The sequence below is a fragment of the Phyllostomus hastatus genome, unplaced genomic scaffold, assembly GCF_019186645.2.
Source record: "Phyllostomus hastatus isolate PE091 unplaced genomic scaffold, TTU_PhHast_1.1 phas_contig_80, whole genome shotgun sequence".
NCBI lineage: Eukaryota > Metazoa > Chordata > Mammalia > Chiroptera > Phyllostomidae > Phyllostomus > Phyllostomus hastatus.
In genome coordinates, this window is record NW_025333960.1 from 14,301,479 (window position 1) to 14,317,046 (window position 15,568).

The window sequence follows — 15,568 nt, forward strand, 5'->3', positions numbered from 1 at the left end:
GTGTTTAATTGATTCTAAAACACATTTTTTTGACATTTTAGCATCTTGATATTGGAATGAATCATACAATCTACAGCATATCAGAATTTAATTGGTGACATTCATTTCTTTCTTATGGTACAAAAAAAATATTGTGGCTTTTACACTAGTATCTTAGAGTCAGTAAAATGTGCTATTTGGATCTTAGAGGAAAGTTAAAGAAGGGTAAAAGTAAAGTACCCTGCCTATTTAAAATGGAAACTTATCAACCAAGTGAGGATAGGACCCCCAAGAAATCAGCACAGAGTTTGAAGCATTCAGATGGAAGGTTTTGCCTTGAATTATATCACCTTTAAAGGTTTCCTATGGAAAACATTTCTTAAGGACCTCTAGCTTATTATAGCTTTAGCTCGCAGATCTTCCAGAATGAGTGCGATCCTGTTTCAACTGAGTTTGGGGAGACCTAAAAGGGGAAAAAAATATGGCTGCTCCAGAAGAAAGTCCAATTCCAAAGGTCTTAGAAGAAAGATAAATGTATTTTTGTGCCTACAAGCCAAGTTGGGAGAGCAAATTTTTACTATAGAAGATATATATTAGACCAGATGAAATTTTATATGTATAATATTTATAATTTTCATATTTGATTTTTTATATTTTTACATAGGGTTACATATATGTTCTATTTGCTTTTATATGCTTATACTAGAATAATGATTATAAATCCATCAGTTAAAATGCCACTGCTTTTTAATTTGCAAGATATTCATAGCTGGCCATACTAAAAAAGTAGACATGAGGAGACAAATTTCTAGCCTTCATTCTCAGACTTGTATGATACTTTGAAGTTCACAACTATTGTCGCACGCATTATCCATATTCATTAAATATCTATTATCATCCCCATTTTACAGATGGAAAGACTGAATCGAAGAGGTGAAGTGACTTATTCAAAGCCACATACAGTGAGTGAAAGCAAAGCTGGTGTTGGAAATTCATTAGTTCATTCAGTGTCACATTTACCCAGAAACCTAATCTGTCCTCCAGCACTGTACTAAGCCCTAGAAATAGTGAGATAAACAATAAGAAGCTTGTTCCCTTTACTTTTTCTGACCATCCCTCTCTCACCTCTGTGGCTAAGAGCTGCCTGCCCAGAGCAGAACTTTCATGCAGCCCAGAGCCTCCCTGACCCCCAGCTGTTGGCCTTGGCAGTCCTTATACCTCTGGAATGCACAGATCTAGGCTCAAGATTTCTAAAAAATGCAAATACAAACATAAAAATAGTTCCCGTGGAACGTTTTTCTTCCCTAAGATTTCTGCTTTGTGAATCAAAAGGACACACTTGAGATTCGATCTCTGGGAAGCCAGGAAAGCTAAGAGGCCCGAGGAAGCAGTCTCCCCTCAGTCCTGCAGGAAGGAGATGAGTCCCAGGACCGAAAGCTGTGCAGTGCTTCCTGGTGGGGAACTCTCCCTTAAAGATGATGGGAGTAAGAAATAGATTAGGAATTCAAGTTTCTGATTACTATATTTCAATTTTTTCTACCCCTCCATTACCAAAGAAAATCGAACATGGTGTCAGGCTCCTTAGAAAGCTGGTGTAATCAATCACAAGGGATCCTCTGTGTATTCGGTGCTATGCTGCGTGCCCTGCATAGTGCAGAACTCCCCTAACACAGACATTTGCTGAGCACTTCCTCTGTGCCTGTGGGCATTGCCTCGTGTAATCCACAAATAACTCTGTGGAGTGGGGAATGGACAAGGAAATTGAGGCACAGAGGAGTTAATTAACTTGACCGTGAAAGTACCTTGTTACTGGCCCAACGGGAATTCAAACCTGGGCAGTCTAACTGCAGAGCCCACGCACTGAGCCTTCAGCAATACTGCTTCCTCTTATTCCAGGGAGTTTGCTGAGTTTTGGACAGATGACACAAAAACACAAACAAGAAGTGTATGCAAATGCCATTGTGTGGTTATGCAAACCAAGTACTCAGATGGAAGATATGGGTCTGGTCTGAAGCCACACAATCTCCATCACATCTTTGCTCTTGTACTTGGAAACCAGCCATGGTCAATACATAATGAATGGCAAGCTAGACTTAGTCTTTCAGCTATAGTTTGCTGATCCTTATGTAAATGATATAAGCCTTAGATTTCTTAAAGGAGATCTATTTAGGCTGGAACAGTTGGAGGGAGCTTTGGGATTGCTGAATTTAGCTTTGAAGAAAAATTTGAGGTGGACTTAGGGGAACCTTTGAGATCTGACCCTTCCCCCTTAGCTTTCCCTCTTTTCACTCCCCTCTTGCTCAGTGCCCTCTGGGTGTGCTGGCATGTTTTTCCAAGGCTTTGATTGCACCAAGATTATTCCTAACCTAGAGACTTTCACTGGCTGATCCTTCTGCCTGGAAGTTCTTCCCTGAGCTCTCCTCAAGGCATTTATGGTTTCTGAAGTAATCTTGTTCATTTATTGGTGTACTTGTCTATTATCTATTTCTTCATGTTCAGTAACATGAGATTAACACTTGTACTGTTCACTGCTGCATATTCCTGGCACTCAAGGCATGGCTGAAATAACACTTGCATGAGTAAAAGAAAAAGGGAAAGAGATAAGGAGAAAGGGAGGGAGACTTCAGAAATGCAAGCTTGCCTCATTAAGTTGTGTTTAATTTTTCCTTGGTCTGTGAATGAATAGTCTGTGGCCATCGTTAGAATGGGCCATCACTTGGTGCCCACAATTCTGTTTCAACTGATAAAACATCCTCATCCTGTAATTAGAGAATGATGGCACAGGTTATGGCCATTCCTTGGTCAGGGGTAGGACTCCTGTACTTCTGAATGATGACCTGTGGTTTAAGTTACAGACTTGCTATACCTGAAATAGAAAAATTCACTCTATCCTTATCTCATTTTATCAATAATAAAGCTCTCCATTGGAGATTTACTGCTTGAACATATGCATTAAAAAGCAAATGATCCTCTTTTCCCTCTAACCCATCACTATTTAAACCTAACCTTTCTTAGATTTATGTTTTTTAACATTTGCTGGATCGAACCACCCACTAAGCTGGTTTGGGCAAGCAGGACACCTGGCTACACTGCCGGCAACAAGTGACCAGGCTGCTCTCCTCTCCGCTCCAGCTTCCTTCTCTTACCAAGACTTTCATCTCTTTAACCTGCTAGGACTAGTAATAAGAAAGGTTTTCTCAGACAGCTGAAAGGTTAATTTTTTTTTGGATTTCCCTAAATCTTTCTTCTTTGTGAACTGAAGCAGAAAGACACAGCAACCTTTAACTGGGAACACAATAGTAGCTGCAGCCACAAGTCTCCTTTCTTTTCACACAAAAGAAGATGACATTTCATGCTCTGGGTGCCTTGTAGACTAGCATGCTTTCTTGGAAAACTATGTACCTGACCACTGCCTTCCCTTTTACTTTAGAGCTTAAGAGACTGGGAATGGAAACTATGGCTCAGTTATAGCAAATTTCTGGCCCTTAAACTTCAGCAGCAGTATTTTTCTTCTCCAGGGTCTTGATTTTCTGTTTCTTTACATTTTCCCTGGAACTGATCCCTGTGTTTTTATGTAATCTTGTTTTAGGCTATCTTTAGGTGTATCAGTAATGTATTAATTTTTAAATTCCATTCCAATGTAAGTCACTCACATATAACTTTTTAGTTGCTGTCATTTGAAAATTATGTTTAATTGAAAGATATACAGATTAAATACTATCCATCTGGTTCCCTTCTCAATAAGCACAGTCTGTTTCTAGTCCATATCCAAGCTTCTACTATAAACTGATTTTGGAAAGAACACCTAAACAGAAATTTGCCATGTTTTGTTTTCATAAGTGATATGAGCTAATAAGTTTGTCATTAGTCTCTGATCTATTCTTAAATGTTGTATGCATCATCTATGACCCTCAGCCATGCTAACTTAATTTATAAAATGCCATTGCTAAGCCAATAATGAGGTTGTGAATATGATCATATCTTTGCAGTGAGTCATCTGCCAATTGAAGAAAAACAAGAGTGTTCTCAACATTTACAATTTCCCTAAGAAATCTCCCTCATTGCTATGGTGACAGTGATGCTTTTTAGCTAAAAAAGTAAAAAAATCTACATTGTTACTAACATAACTAATAGAAGGCAAATGCAACAGATGTGATGGATTATGAAGGTGTCATGGGACTATAATTGTTCATTTCCATAGGTACAGCTGATCATAGCTCAAAGAAACAGCATCAAATAGTGGTTTACAGCAAGGCCCCAGGAGCTGCTGGGCTGGAACCCTGCCCTTCACAGTTGGGACTTCGGGCGAGTTACGTAACCTCAGTTTCCTCATTTATGAAATGGGAGTAATAATAATACTCCCCCTCAGCTGTGCAGATCCAATGAGTGAACACTTAAAACAGTACCTGCACACAGAAAGTATGACTTAAGAATTTGTTTAATAAAATAAACAAGCTGCACAGTGAAACTTAATCATACTTTATTAGTATTTTTCAGGATTAGAACCTATGAACAACTGTTTTCAGGTCCATAAATAATAGCAACTCTTCAATCTGATGTTTCTAGATATAAGCTTTCAAATTATATGGACAAATTTATAATTTAAGGGAGAAAAAATAGTGTATTTAGTGGAACAGCTATTTTCTTCTTAAAACCCATAAATTTAGCCCTGGCTGGTGTAGCTCAGTGGATTGAGCGCAGGCTAGGAAACAAAGTGTCCCAGGTTCGATTCCCAGCCAGGGTATATGCCTGGGTTGCAGGCCATAACCCCCAGCAACCGCACATTGATGTTTCTCTCTCTCTCTCTCTATCTCCCTCCCTTCCCTCTCTAAAAAAATAAGTAAATAAAATCTTTAAATAAAAAAATAAAAAGAATGTTTCTTAAAAAAAAACCCATAAATTTAGAAATCTATGTATCATATGTGTGTGTGATATTATAGACAATTTTCTTAACACTTAAGTGTTAAGATTCATATGTAATTAATTATAAAATTGGGAGTAGGTAAATTCTGATTTTTTTATGTTAAAACAAAATGCTGTAACCAAACTCCAGTGCTGCCATTCACTAGCTATGTGTTCTTTGGCAAATTTCTTAAGCTATCTGAGCTCCTGCTTCTTGCCTGAGAAATGCAGGAAAAAAATGCAGAGTTGTTGTGTGGATGAAATAAGATCCTATAAATAAATTGCTTCTCATATTTAAATGTTAATAATGAAACATTGCATTATCTAATGAATAATCAGTATGTGGTTAGCATCAAAATATTAAATACCCTTTTAACTTCTCATTGCAAATTGGGCCAGTTTCCATTTATGGTGCCATATCTTAAACCTGCTAACATGTTGATTTAGAACTCTTTGCAAATTTATTTATGCTTCGTCTTCTCATCTCTGTTATAAACATGTTGAGGGCAAGAACCAGACTCCCCCATCTTTTTAAATTAAGCCTTATGCACTGTAGGCTGTTACTTCTTAATGTGTATAAAGAGTGGTAATTATGCATTTCTTTTACCAAACGGAGGAGGAATGAGATCCTTAGGTTGAGTCCATACTCAAGTGGAAAATCTAAGAGGCCCTAAAGAGAAAGTCATAAAGACACTTTCTGTAGTATAACTTAGTGCTCTGCTGAACTCAAAGGAAATGACTGTGGAAAGAAGAGAGAGCAGTGTACTGAGAATGTTATCTTGTGTGGTACTCACAATTAGGAATTTAGAATAGGATTCAGCAAAGCAAGAGGAAAAAAGCAATTCATATAAGCATAGTAGTCGCTATGCCAGGTAAGCAGACAAACTCTTAAGGGGTGGTGCTGGTGGTGGCATTGTGTATGTATGTGTGTGTGTGTGTGTGTGTAGAGGTCAAGAATAATTCAAAGTAAGAAAATGCCACTAGCTTTCATGAGGAGATGATTGGAAACCTTTAAAGTGTGCTTTATGCAGATCTATGGAGGCTGAATTAGGAAGTCAATGCAGCTGGTATAGATCACTGATTTAGAAATAAGGAAGATGGGATATGAAATGGTAGAGATGGAGGGTTCAGGAAAGACAGAGACAAAACAGAAACAGTTTTTAATTCATATGACAATTGAAAATAAATAATTAAAAAACTGATAAAACTGGTCTCCTTTCCAATGACATTCTTATGCCCGACTCAGTGACTATCAGCAAGAGAAAACTGAGACATATGAGTAAGTCGGAGCCAATGGCTTTCATTTCTCCTAATACACAGGCTGTTTTAAAGATTGATACATGGATTTGCATGTATTCAAAATATTTTCAAACCCGTCAAAGTAAAACACCATTATTGAAAAGTTCATATCTAAAGTTTAAGATGGTTAACTGTATTTAGGGTCACACTCCCCCAAAAAAGGAAAGAGGAAAAAAATGTAGGGTCTTATAAAATATGAATCATCTGTTTTATATCTGAATAGGTTCCCCAAGATGAATGGACAGGGTATACCCCTCGAGGTAAAGATGATGAAATTCCATGCCGACGAATGCGGAGTGGCAGCTATATCAAAGCCATGGGAGATGAAGACAGTGGTGACTCGGACACAAGTCCCAAGCCTTCTCCCAAAGTTGCTGCACGAAGAGAAAGCTATCTCAAGGCTACTCAGCCTTCTCTCACAGAACTCACCACACTCAAGTAAGTGTTTCTAACGCTATGCTCTGGTAGTCCAGCTGCTTGTGTTATGACCCAGGATCAGATTGTGTGACACCTAGAGTAAATGGGGCAGAAAACACTCTTCAGATGGAGCAGTGTGGTGCATTGACTGGTCTATTGATTTTGACATTGGGTCTGATTTGTATGTCCCTGTGCTTTCAAAGACATGGGCACCAGGTCTCCTCTGCATAGATCATAGGCTGAACCCCCAACCTCCAAGAAGAGTTTGGAATAACTCAGAGTGGCTTCTGAAAGGAATTAAGATTTCTGATCAATGAGAAGGTCCATGTATCCCAAATCTGGGCATTTGTTCAACCACTAAATCTATGAAAGATCTCTTCATTAAAAGACCCTTGAATTTTTTCAGATAATTGAGTAATTAATAGAGCAGATTATATTGGAGAAACTTATAGAATGCTGCCATGCTTTAAAATTGGGTGATATGTGAAGGTTCTTGATATTCATTTTTAAATTTGGGCATTCAGTATATATTGTATTTTATGACCTTAAAATGGTTTTTGTTTTGAAAAATATGATGATAAGTAATCCTTACTTCCATTTATACTATTTGGAAATAAGGGACAGCTTTACAGAATAAATTAAGGGAATTAATTATTTTAAGAAAGGCCATATTTAATATTTAATTTTATTAATGGAGAGTTAATCAGAACTTGGAACACAGCACTCTGTAGTTAGTTGAATCTGAAAAACATATTATAGATTATTCATGTTTTTTAAGTGCCTTTGATTACATGTTTTGAGGAAATACATACTACTATTTATACACTTAGGTTACACTACAAAATAAGATATTAAAAGACATAATAACTAAAACAGAAAAATGTGAAAGTCATCATATTAAAGAAAACAAACTAGATTATAACCTAGAATACTGAAAGACAGCTGACTATTCTATGATGGAAATTTATTTAAAAGCAAATTATGTTATATTTTAAGGAAGTTGACAGTGAGAATCCCCTCATCAGTATTTTTTTCAAGGTATCACATGAAACCACTATGGAACATTTCAAGAGAAAGCTAATAATACCAATGACATTAGTAAACCAGCCCAAGAAAGGAAGCTGTTTTTCCTTTCCTTTGGCTTCCCATTGCCCTCTTTTTTGCCTTTATTTCTGCATGTATTCACCTCTTAGGCCTGCTGTAACAAAGTACTATGACCTGGATGGCTTGAAACAGTAGAAATGTATTATCTCACAGTTCAGAAACCTGGCAGTTTGAAGTCTAAGTGTCAGCAGGCGTATGCTCCTTCTGAAACCTGTAAAGGAGAATCCTTCCTTACCTCTTCCTAGCTTCTGGTTGTGACCGGCTATTCTTGGCATTCCTCAGCTTGCCTCTGTCATCATGTGGCTGTCTTCTTATGACACAAGTGACATTGGATTAGGATTCTCCCTGATGACCTTATCTTAACTTGATTAAACCTGAAAAGACCCTATTTCCAAGTAAGGTCACATTCACAGGTGTTGGAAGTTAGGACTTTGACATATCTACGTGAGGAACACAATTCAACCCATAATACTGCCATACGAGGTAAGAATTGGTTGTGGAAATGAAAAATGGAATCAGGTATTCTCTGCGCTTTGGCACAGCTCACAGAAGTTCAGAAAACTAAATATATGCAGTGTGAAAAGAACTGGATACATAATAAAGGCAGTTGGCCAAGGTGGTGTGACACAAAGGTAGCCAAGGACTTTTCTGGCAAATATTTTCTGTGGACTTTAAAGTATCTCCACTATAGACAATAGATAGTCACAGCCGTTGCACTGACATCTTCCAAAAGGTGCAAAAGAGGGACTGCTTTGGGCAAGAAAGTCACTTGGACCTTCAAGGTCTCAGTTCCCTCAAATGAAACCAAGTAGTTAGACTCTGCAACCTCCTGAGTCCCTTCCACCTTCTTTGTATCTCATTAGTTTGCCTATGGGGATGCATTTGTTCACTGGCTGAACGGCACTTTGGTTCTTGGGTGATGAGACACAGTGATTGCTGCGGTTTACAGTGGTACACAGGTATGAGGAGAACAGAAAGGAGCAGAGCCCTAACTAAGGAAGGTATGGAACATGCTCTGAGGAGGCCAAGGATGGGGGTATGTGCAGAAATCAAGTTCACAATTTTACCCTACTTTCTAGAGCTTCAAAGCTGTGGGGAATCCACTCTGAAGTCATTGAGACTTTTACATTTTGCCTTCTTTTAATACCCTGGACCCTATTTTTTACAATCATTCATGCATTTCGTCTACTGTTCACAAGCTTTAAGAGCAGAAAGAAACCAGCACACAGATAGTGGCTTAGCTGGTGGTGAAGAGGGTCAGCACTTCAGACAGTGAAATTAGTCACTGAGCAAGGAGTAAGAATTTGTGACGTCTATTTTCTTCCTCTAAACCTCTGGAAATTCAAAATAATAACCATTTTACTGGGAGATACCTTCTAAATTAAAAACTTTGTCTTGACTTAGGATGGCATTTCACCAAACCATCTCTGCTGCTCCCCTATTTAAAGAATAAAAGGCAGGCAAGACAACATCTGACCATTCTAATATGTCTTTCTTCTCTGTGCTACCATCCTATTAACAAGACTTACTTCTCACAGTTCTACTCATCTCCATTCATTTCTTCCTCACCTGCTTCAGGAGTTCCATCTCTCATTACAATCTACACATCAACCTTCCACTGTATTCAAGTACATGTGATTATAAATGATTTCTAGCTTAATGGGATTTCAGGAGGGACACAAGAAAAAGAGGGAACACACTATGAAGGGAAATTTCAGATATGACATCACTTATAATCAATGCTGTCTTTTATTCCTTGATGATATTTTGACTGGAGGTAATTGTTTTTCTAGAAGTTTGAAGCATTTAGTTCCTTATGAGAAAAAAAAATCCCCATATCCTGGAATTCTAGTTCCCCAAAAAAGAAACTATATTTTTGTTCCTACTGCTCTGACATTTAAGTCAACTTTTTTCCTCCTTCCTCCTCAGCAATTCACAGCTTTAGGGATGAATCATAGCCATGAACCAAGATATCTAAAATTAGCCGAGTGAGATTGGGGCAACATTTTGTTTGAGGTTTTCAACTCCCATCTTCTCTCAGAAATGTTGGAGAGAAGGTACTCCTACACTTTATTACACTGTTTTTCTCTTTTCTTTTCCCTTTGCTATTTTCCAAAGGCATCTTGAGGGTCTATTCATGAGCATGGTTTTCATCAGCTACTTAATGTTGTCTTTAGACTGATAAGGCCTAAGGTCAGTTGAACATTCTAGAGTCAGAGGTCATCTTGAGACAGTGAACTCCATCTTTGGGCTGTAAAACTCCCATAGCTACTCTGAGGACCACTATTTCTCTCACTCCCTTCTCTTCTTCCACAGCTAGTCAGAAATCCCCTCACTTCACCACTACTGGCCTTTCTTCTTCCTTTGTTCCTAGCTAACAATAAAACTTGACATGACATATCACCCAAGAATATTATTATTTTCAAAAATAACTTCTGAACATTTAATAGTAAGTTCTCAGGGAAGTAAGGGAGAGATTTGCGGGCTAGCATTCCCTCAAAGCATGTCACTGCAGCTAAGCTCTGTTAAAAAAATTTGAGTCTTTTACTGGGATTTACTATATTATGCAGTTTATTCTGGAATTAAAACTACTGCCAGCTACCATGGTTAGTTAAAACCATGTGCAAATCCCATCCTGGATTTTTTTTTTCAGTATGTTGTGAAACTGAAGAACTTTAAATATAACATTTGTTAACTGTCATTTAAAAGATTCTAAAGTTAAATTCAAATGTCCATTAATCCAAAGCAAATAACATTTTAAAATCTCTTCCTACTTCTTTATCCTTTTACCCAAGCATGAGGAACAATTTCCTCCTGGAAGAAATAGTCGGGCTCTAGCACCATAGACTTGTAAACGTCTCTGAAATTGGTGAGAAGGCCCCTAGGCTCCTGTGTGTGTTTGGCACTGGAGAGGACCATCCAGGGCTCCTGACAATTTCACTACAGTGTCTTAACAAATGGCTTCACAAAGGTTTATTTTCAATTCTAAATGCCTTGAAGGCAGATGGTTTTTTTTATTTTCAGGACAGTTAATTATCTTAATCTCATTCTTTCCCTGATCTGAAAACTTTCTAAAAGAAATAATGTTTTCACCTATTTCCTCAACTGCCTTGCATCTGGCATCCATCAAAATGTTCTCTGTATCCTAGAGTTTGTTTCTGTTCTGCCTGTTCATTTATTTTGTTTTTTTATATTCAATTGTTCATAAATATATATTTATTACCATTTTATTGTTCATATTTTTGAAATTTTCTTCTTCTTAAGGAATTAAGAAGTACAGAGCAGTAGGTACAGAATGCTCACGGGGATGTCAAATGCAGCCTAGGGAATATAGTCAGTAATATTGTAATAACCCTGTGTGGGGTCAGATGAATACAAGATTTATCAAGATGATCAGCTATATAACATCTAATCATTCTAACCAAGGATGTGCACCTAAAATTAATATAATATTATATATCAACTGTAAATGAAAAATTAAAAATTATTTTTTAAAAATATAATAATAATAATAAGTTGGTGAGATACTAAATAGTTCTGCGGCTTTTGGCAACTAGATTAATGTCTCTGAGTTCCCCCCACCCCAATTAAATAAGAGGCTCAAGCTGCCAGTGTGGATGGTACCACATAGAAGTCTCTCATCCCAGCTCTCCTACCCAGGCCCACAACAGACAGCATTAGCCGATGCCAGCATTGATGGATGAGCCTCTTTCCACTGAGCCGCTTCCCACTGGGGTTCCAAACTCCTCTGAGCACAGGGCTGCATCCACCACTTCTCATCCGCCAGCGATTCTGTGGCTGCCATCCTTTGTCTACACAGTCTCTTAGGAATCTAGCAGCACTACTGTGTGCAATTGTAAGGCTGAGGCACAGAAGAAATACCAGTTCACTGTTTAAAGATGAAAGGAAGTTATATAAGTAAATGATATAATTTGAGAAGACATAGGGTGTTCTCCTTCACCTTTAATTCTGGAAATTTAAAATACATCATTTCTACAGCAAGAACCCAAAACTATACACTCTCGCTGCCATCTCCTTTTTTGGTTATCTTTGTGTAGGTTTATTTTTCCCTTTTTTCTCTCTAGATGCACACTGTCCTCTACCAGTTCTTCATATTTCAAATGCCCCTCTACCCCACCTATGATTCCTCATGTTCTTTCTCTGCCCAGAAAAGGGAGGGGGGGTGGATATCTCTGTATGATCCCCTGCCCCCAGGGAGGTCATGGGTGCGGGTCATACAAAGATAGGAGCATGAGGATTTTTTCCCTAAGTATGTGAACCATATTTAAGAACAAAGCAATATATAATATCAGCCCATCTTTCTCCTAAGTGTATGAAATGTCTCTGTTTTTCTTTGATGTCTGCTTACCCCCAAATGTTTTGCCATCCCTCTTTACATGTCCCTCAGTATAATTACAATATATAATAGCAAATGCTTCCTTACAATGAGAGGAAGAACAAAATAACCCAATCTGACACTACCAAATTGTGAATTACGTCCTCAGAGATATAAATTTGGAATAGTTTCCTATCCTTCCCTCATCATAATACTTTCTTCTCTTTTCCTCTATCCACTCAACTCTACCCTCTGCTTCCAAAATAAGAAATGAAAAAAGTTTAAAACAGGGAAACTCATTCACTTGCTCATAGAGAAATTATCTAAATACCTTTCAAGTTCCTGCTAGAAATAAGCCTGGTTTGAAAACAAGACCAAAAAAAAGCCAATATAAGAAATGGTCCTGCCCTGGCTGATGTAGCTCAGTGGATTGTGTGCCAGCCTGTGAACTAAAGGGTCACTGGTTCAATTCTCAGTCAGGGATTGTGAGCCAGGTCCCCGGTAAGGGGTACACAAAAGGCAACCACACATTGATGTTTTTCTCCCTCTCTTTTTTCTTTCCTTCTACTCTCTCTAAAAAATTAATAAATAAAATCTTTATAAAAAAAAAGAAAAGAAATGGCCTATTATATTCAGCCCTTGATTGCCATGCTTATTTAAAAAAATTAAAAAGGTTACACTTTGGGTATGAATACCCTCCCATATAACATGGGTGAGTAGTGAGTAGTGTAATCTGTACCATATAATATAGCCTGATCTCTTGCTATATAATTGCTCTATGGGAAAGATTGAACTGAACTTACAATGGTCGTGACTTCAGAGAGGAGAAACACTGCTTGTGTGTCTTTGCAGGAGGTGGAAGAAATGAAAGAAAATTCAGATAGTATTGGAGAAAAGGAAACGGAAGAGAGATTTAAGCTCAAATGAAGTTATGCGTGCCTGGCTGAGTGCCGATGGCTTTATGTTCCTTTTTATTTTTTATTTTCTCATTTAATCACCACAACTCTATATATGAATGAGATTTCCCCTACTTTACATGTAAGGAATCCATGCCTCAGAGAGATTAAGTAACTTGTCCAAGGTTACATATCAATTAAATGTCAGAGTTAAGATTTGAGCCCAGGTGCTGAAGGCAGGAAGGATAGCAAGCTGAGTGGAACAATAACTTACCAAGACCACAGTGATGAGCTATGTAAAAAGGGGGTTAAAATGGGGGAGAAAAGGAAGATCAACTGAGAGTGGACAACTGAGAAGCGGTACCCAGGAAAAAGAACCATTCAAAGCAGATTCTGAGAAAGCAGAGTAGATTTGAAGGGGATGTCAGAGGCTGTAGTGAAGTAAATTTGGGCCCAAAAGTACAAGCAGGCAGACATGCAGCTGAAACAGGAGGGCCCTGGAGAAAGGCTTGGCCCAGTCTTTGGCTGGGGTGAAGGAGGGAATGACTAAATGATCAAAGGATCAGAGATAAAGGAGACATTGGCTGATGGAAGTCACGGGAGAAGTGATGGCCTCCTCGAGCCTGGGTTCGGTGTGGTCAGGACTACTCACAGAACAAGTCAGGTACCTGTGTCTGTTCCCTGGCTGCACAGTGTATGACCACAGCTTTCTTCCAATGGCTTGGCTGTGTGTGACCGTTGGAACAGGGCCCTAAAGATTTTGGAGAGATGGGAGCAGGAGAAGAACCCGAAAGAGAGGTCTGGAAGCTAATTCCTTATTCCCCTTTGGTAGTACTGATTTAAAATGCTACGCGTTTATCTTCCAGAAAGATTTCTGTTTGCAGAGAATCTTAAAATTATTTTCTTTGCCTGTCTGCTAGCTACCATTCATGTGAAATAAAAATATATAATGTATTCAAGTAAAATATATATATTTCAAAGTACAGCAGGTCTTCGAATAATGTCATATTATGTAACATCATTTTGTTACACTGTTGATGAGGTTCCATAGGAACTTAACTCTTATTTATATCATCAATCAATCTATGGTAAAATTGATTTCATCATACATCACTTTGCTTATAGAACCTATTAATGATATTAAGTGAGGAATTACTGTATATATACTCTAAAACCTGAAAATAGCAAAAACAGGTACTATACAGAGTACAGAAACTTATAATTCAGAGGCTAGTGGTATTAAAGTTGATCACTCTCTTCAGAATTTTTTCCACTCAGAAAAATCCACTTTACCTAGCTTAGGGAGGGATTTTGTCATTTCTTAATTACAGGTTACTATTTTGTTAGCAAAGTTCATGTTACTACCTTTGCTTTCATATCATTAGAGGAGTCTTCCTCAAGCACCTCAGAAGGCAGCAGACTGCAAGAGTAAGGAAAGCTACTTCAAAGGGAAGCGAGGCAGACACCCTAGGAGCTGCCTCTAATCCCTTTTGGAAGCAGGCTGGGTATAAATTGTAAACAAATCTACTTTTACAGAAGACATATATAAAATAGTAAAACCATTGACATTTCTACACATGAAACAGGAGAAAATGAGATAAAAACTGCAGGCTGAGGAATTTAGCTTAGCTGCAAGAAAGAACTTCTAACCGCAAAGTTATAATAAAGGAATTAGCAGATTTTGAGAGAAACTTTTTCCAGGCATCTTTTAAAACAGCCTGAACTGTAATTCCTCTCAAAGCTTTGATAATTCTTCTCAGAGGCTTGGGTGGAAAATAAAAAATATATATCTATATGAGATTTTTCCATCCCATGGAGCCTGAGACTTCAGCATAAGACAAGCATGTACAAGACTCTTACCATGTGCACTGATCCTGTCGTTGTAATCTAAGTATGCAGGAAGATGAGATTCCAAGGCACTCAGTAATAATTCACTAGTCCCGAAGTATATTGCTTCTCTTCCTCACTCTTTCATTTCCATCAGCTAAATTACCAGTTTCCTAAATTCAGTCTTGAAACATTGCAGCTCACCTCTTGTGCCTTCAAGCTTTAGAGTTCACTCTTTCTCACTTGAATAATTGCAATGGACCAATTTGTCTTGCTGCCACCAAGCTGTTGCCTCTCTTCGCAACAACTCCTTCTATAAACTTTCTGCCAGGTTACTGAGAAATCATTTCTGAATCCATTTGTTTCCATACATAATTCTCAACAGCATTCAGAGATTCACAGGAAGACTTCATTCTCTTTTGCGATTTTCTTTTTTGCTATCCTATTATAAGGATTCTATGCTTAAGTCAAATGAAACTATGAATTGTTCTTAGGATCTATTTTCTTGGCTTCAGGACTGTGTTAATCAGGATAGGCCAGATTATGCTGGGGGTGAAAAACAAGGCCCAAATCAAAGAGGCTTCTAACAATGAAAACTTACTTCTTGCTCATGCTACATATCCATCTTGGGTCAGTAGGGAATTCTATTCACCAAGGTCAGCCAGGACCAAGGTATGGATACACCACATCCACAGAGGCTCCCAAAGCCACCAAGATGGGTCAAGTGCATGGGGTCTTAAAGCTTTCATTTGCAAATGGGGCAGGTCATCTCCATTCCCATTTATGGGCAAAAGCTAGTGGCATGGCG

The 15,568-nt window shown here is 38.1% G+C and overlaps 1 protein-coding gene across 19 annotated transcripts in view; it reads left to right on the forward strand.

The window, feature by feature from the left end:
- The window catches only part of DLGAP1 (DLG associated protein 1), an 861,456-nt gene that overhangs the window by 613,330 nt on the left and 232,558 nt on the right, over positions 1 to 15,568 (forward strand). For all 19 annotated transcript variants that reach the window (XM_045849790.1, XM_045849791.1, XM_045849787.1 and 16 more), the window contains one exon: positions 6,404 to 6,618. In XM_045849790.1, coding sequence (XP_045705746.1) covers positions 6,404 to 6,618 — 215 coding nt within the window. The remainder of the gene's footprint in view (positions 1 to 6,403; positions 6,619 to 15,568) is intronic.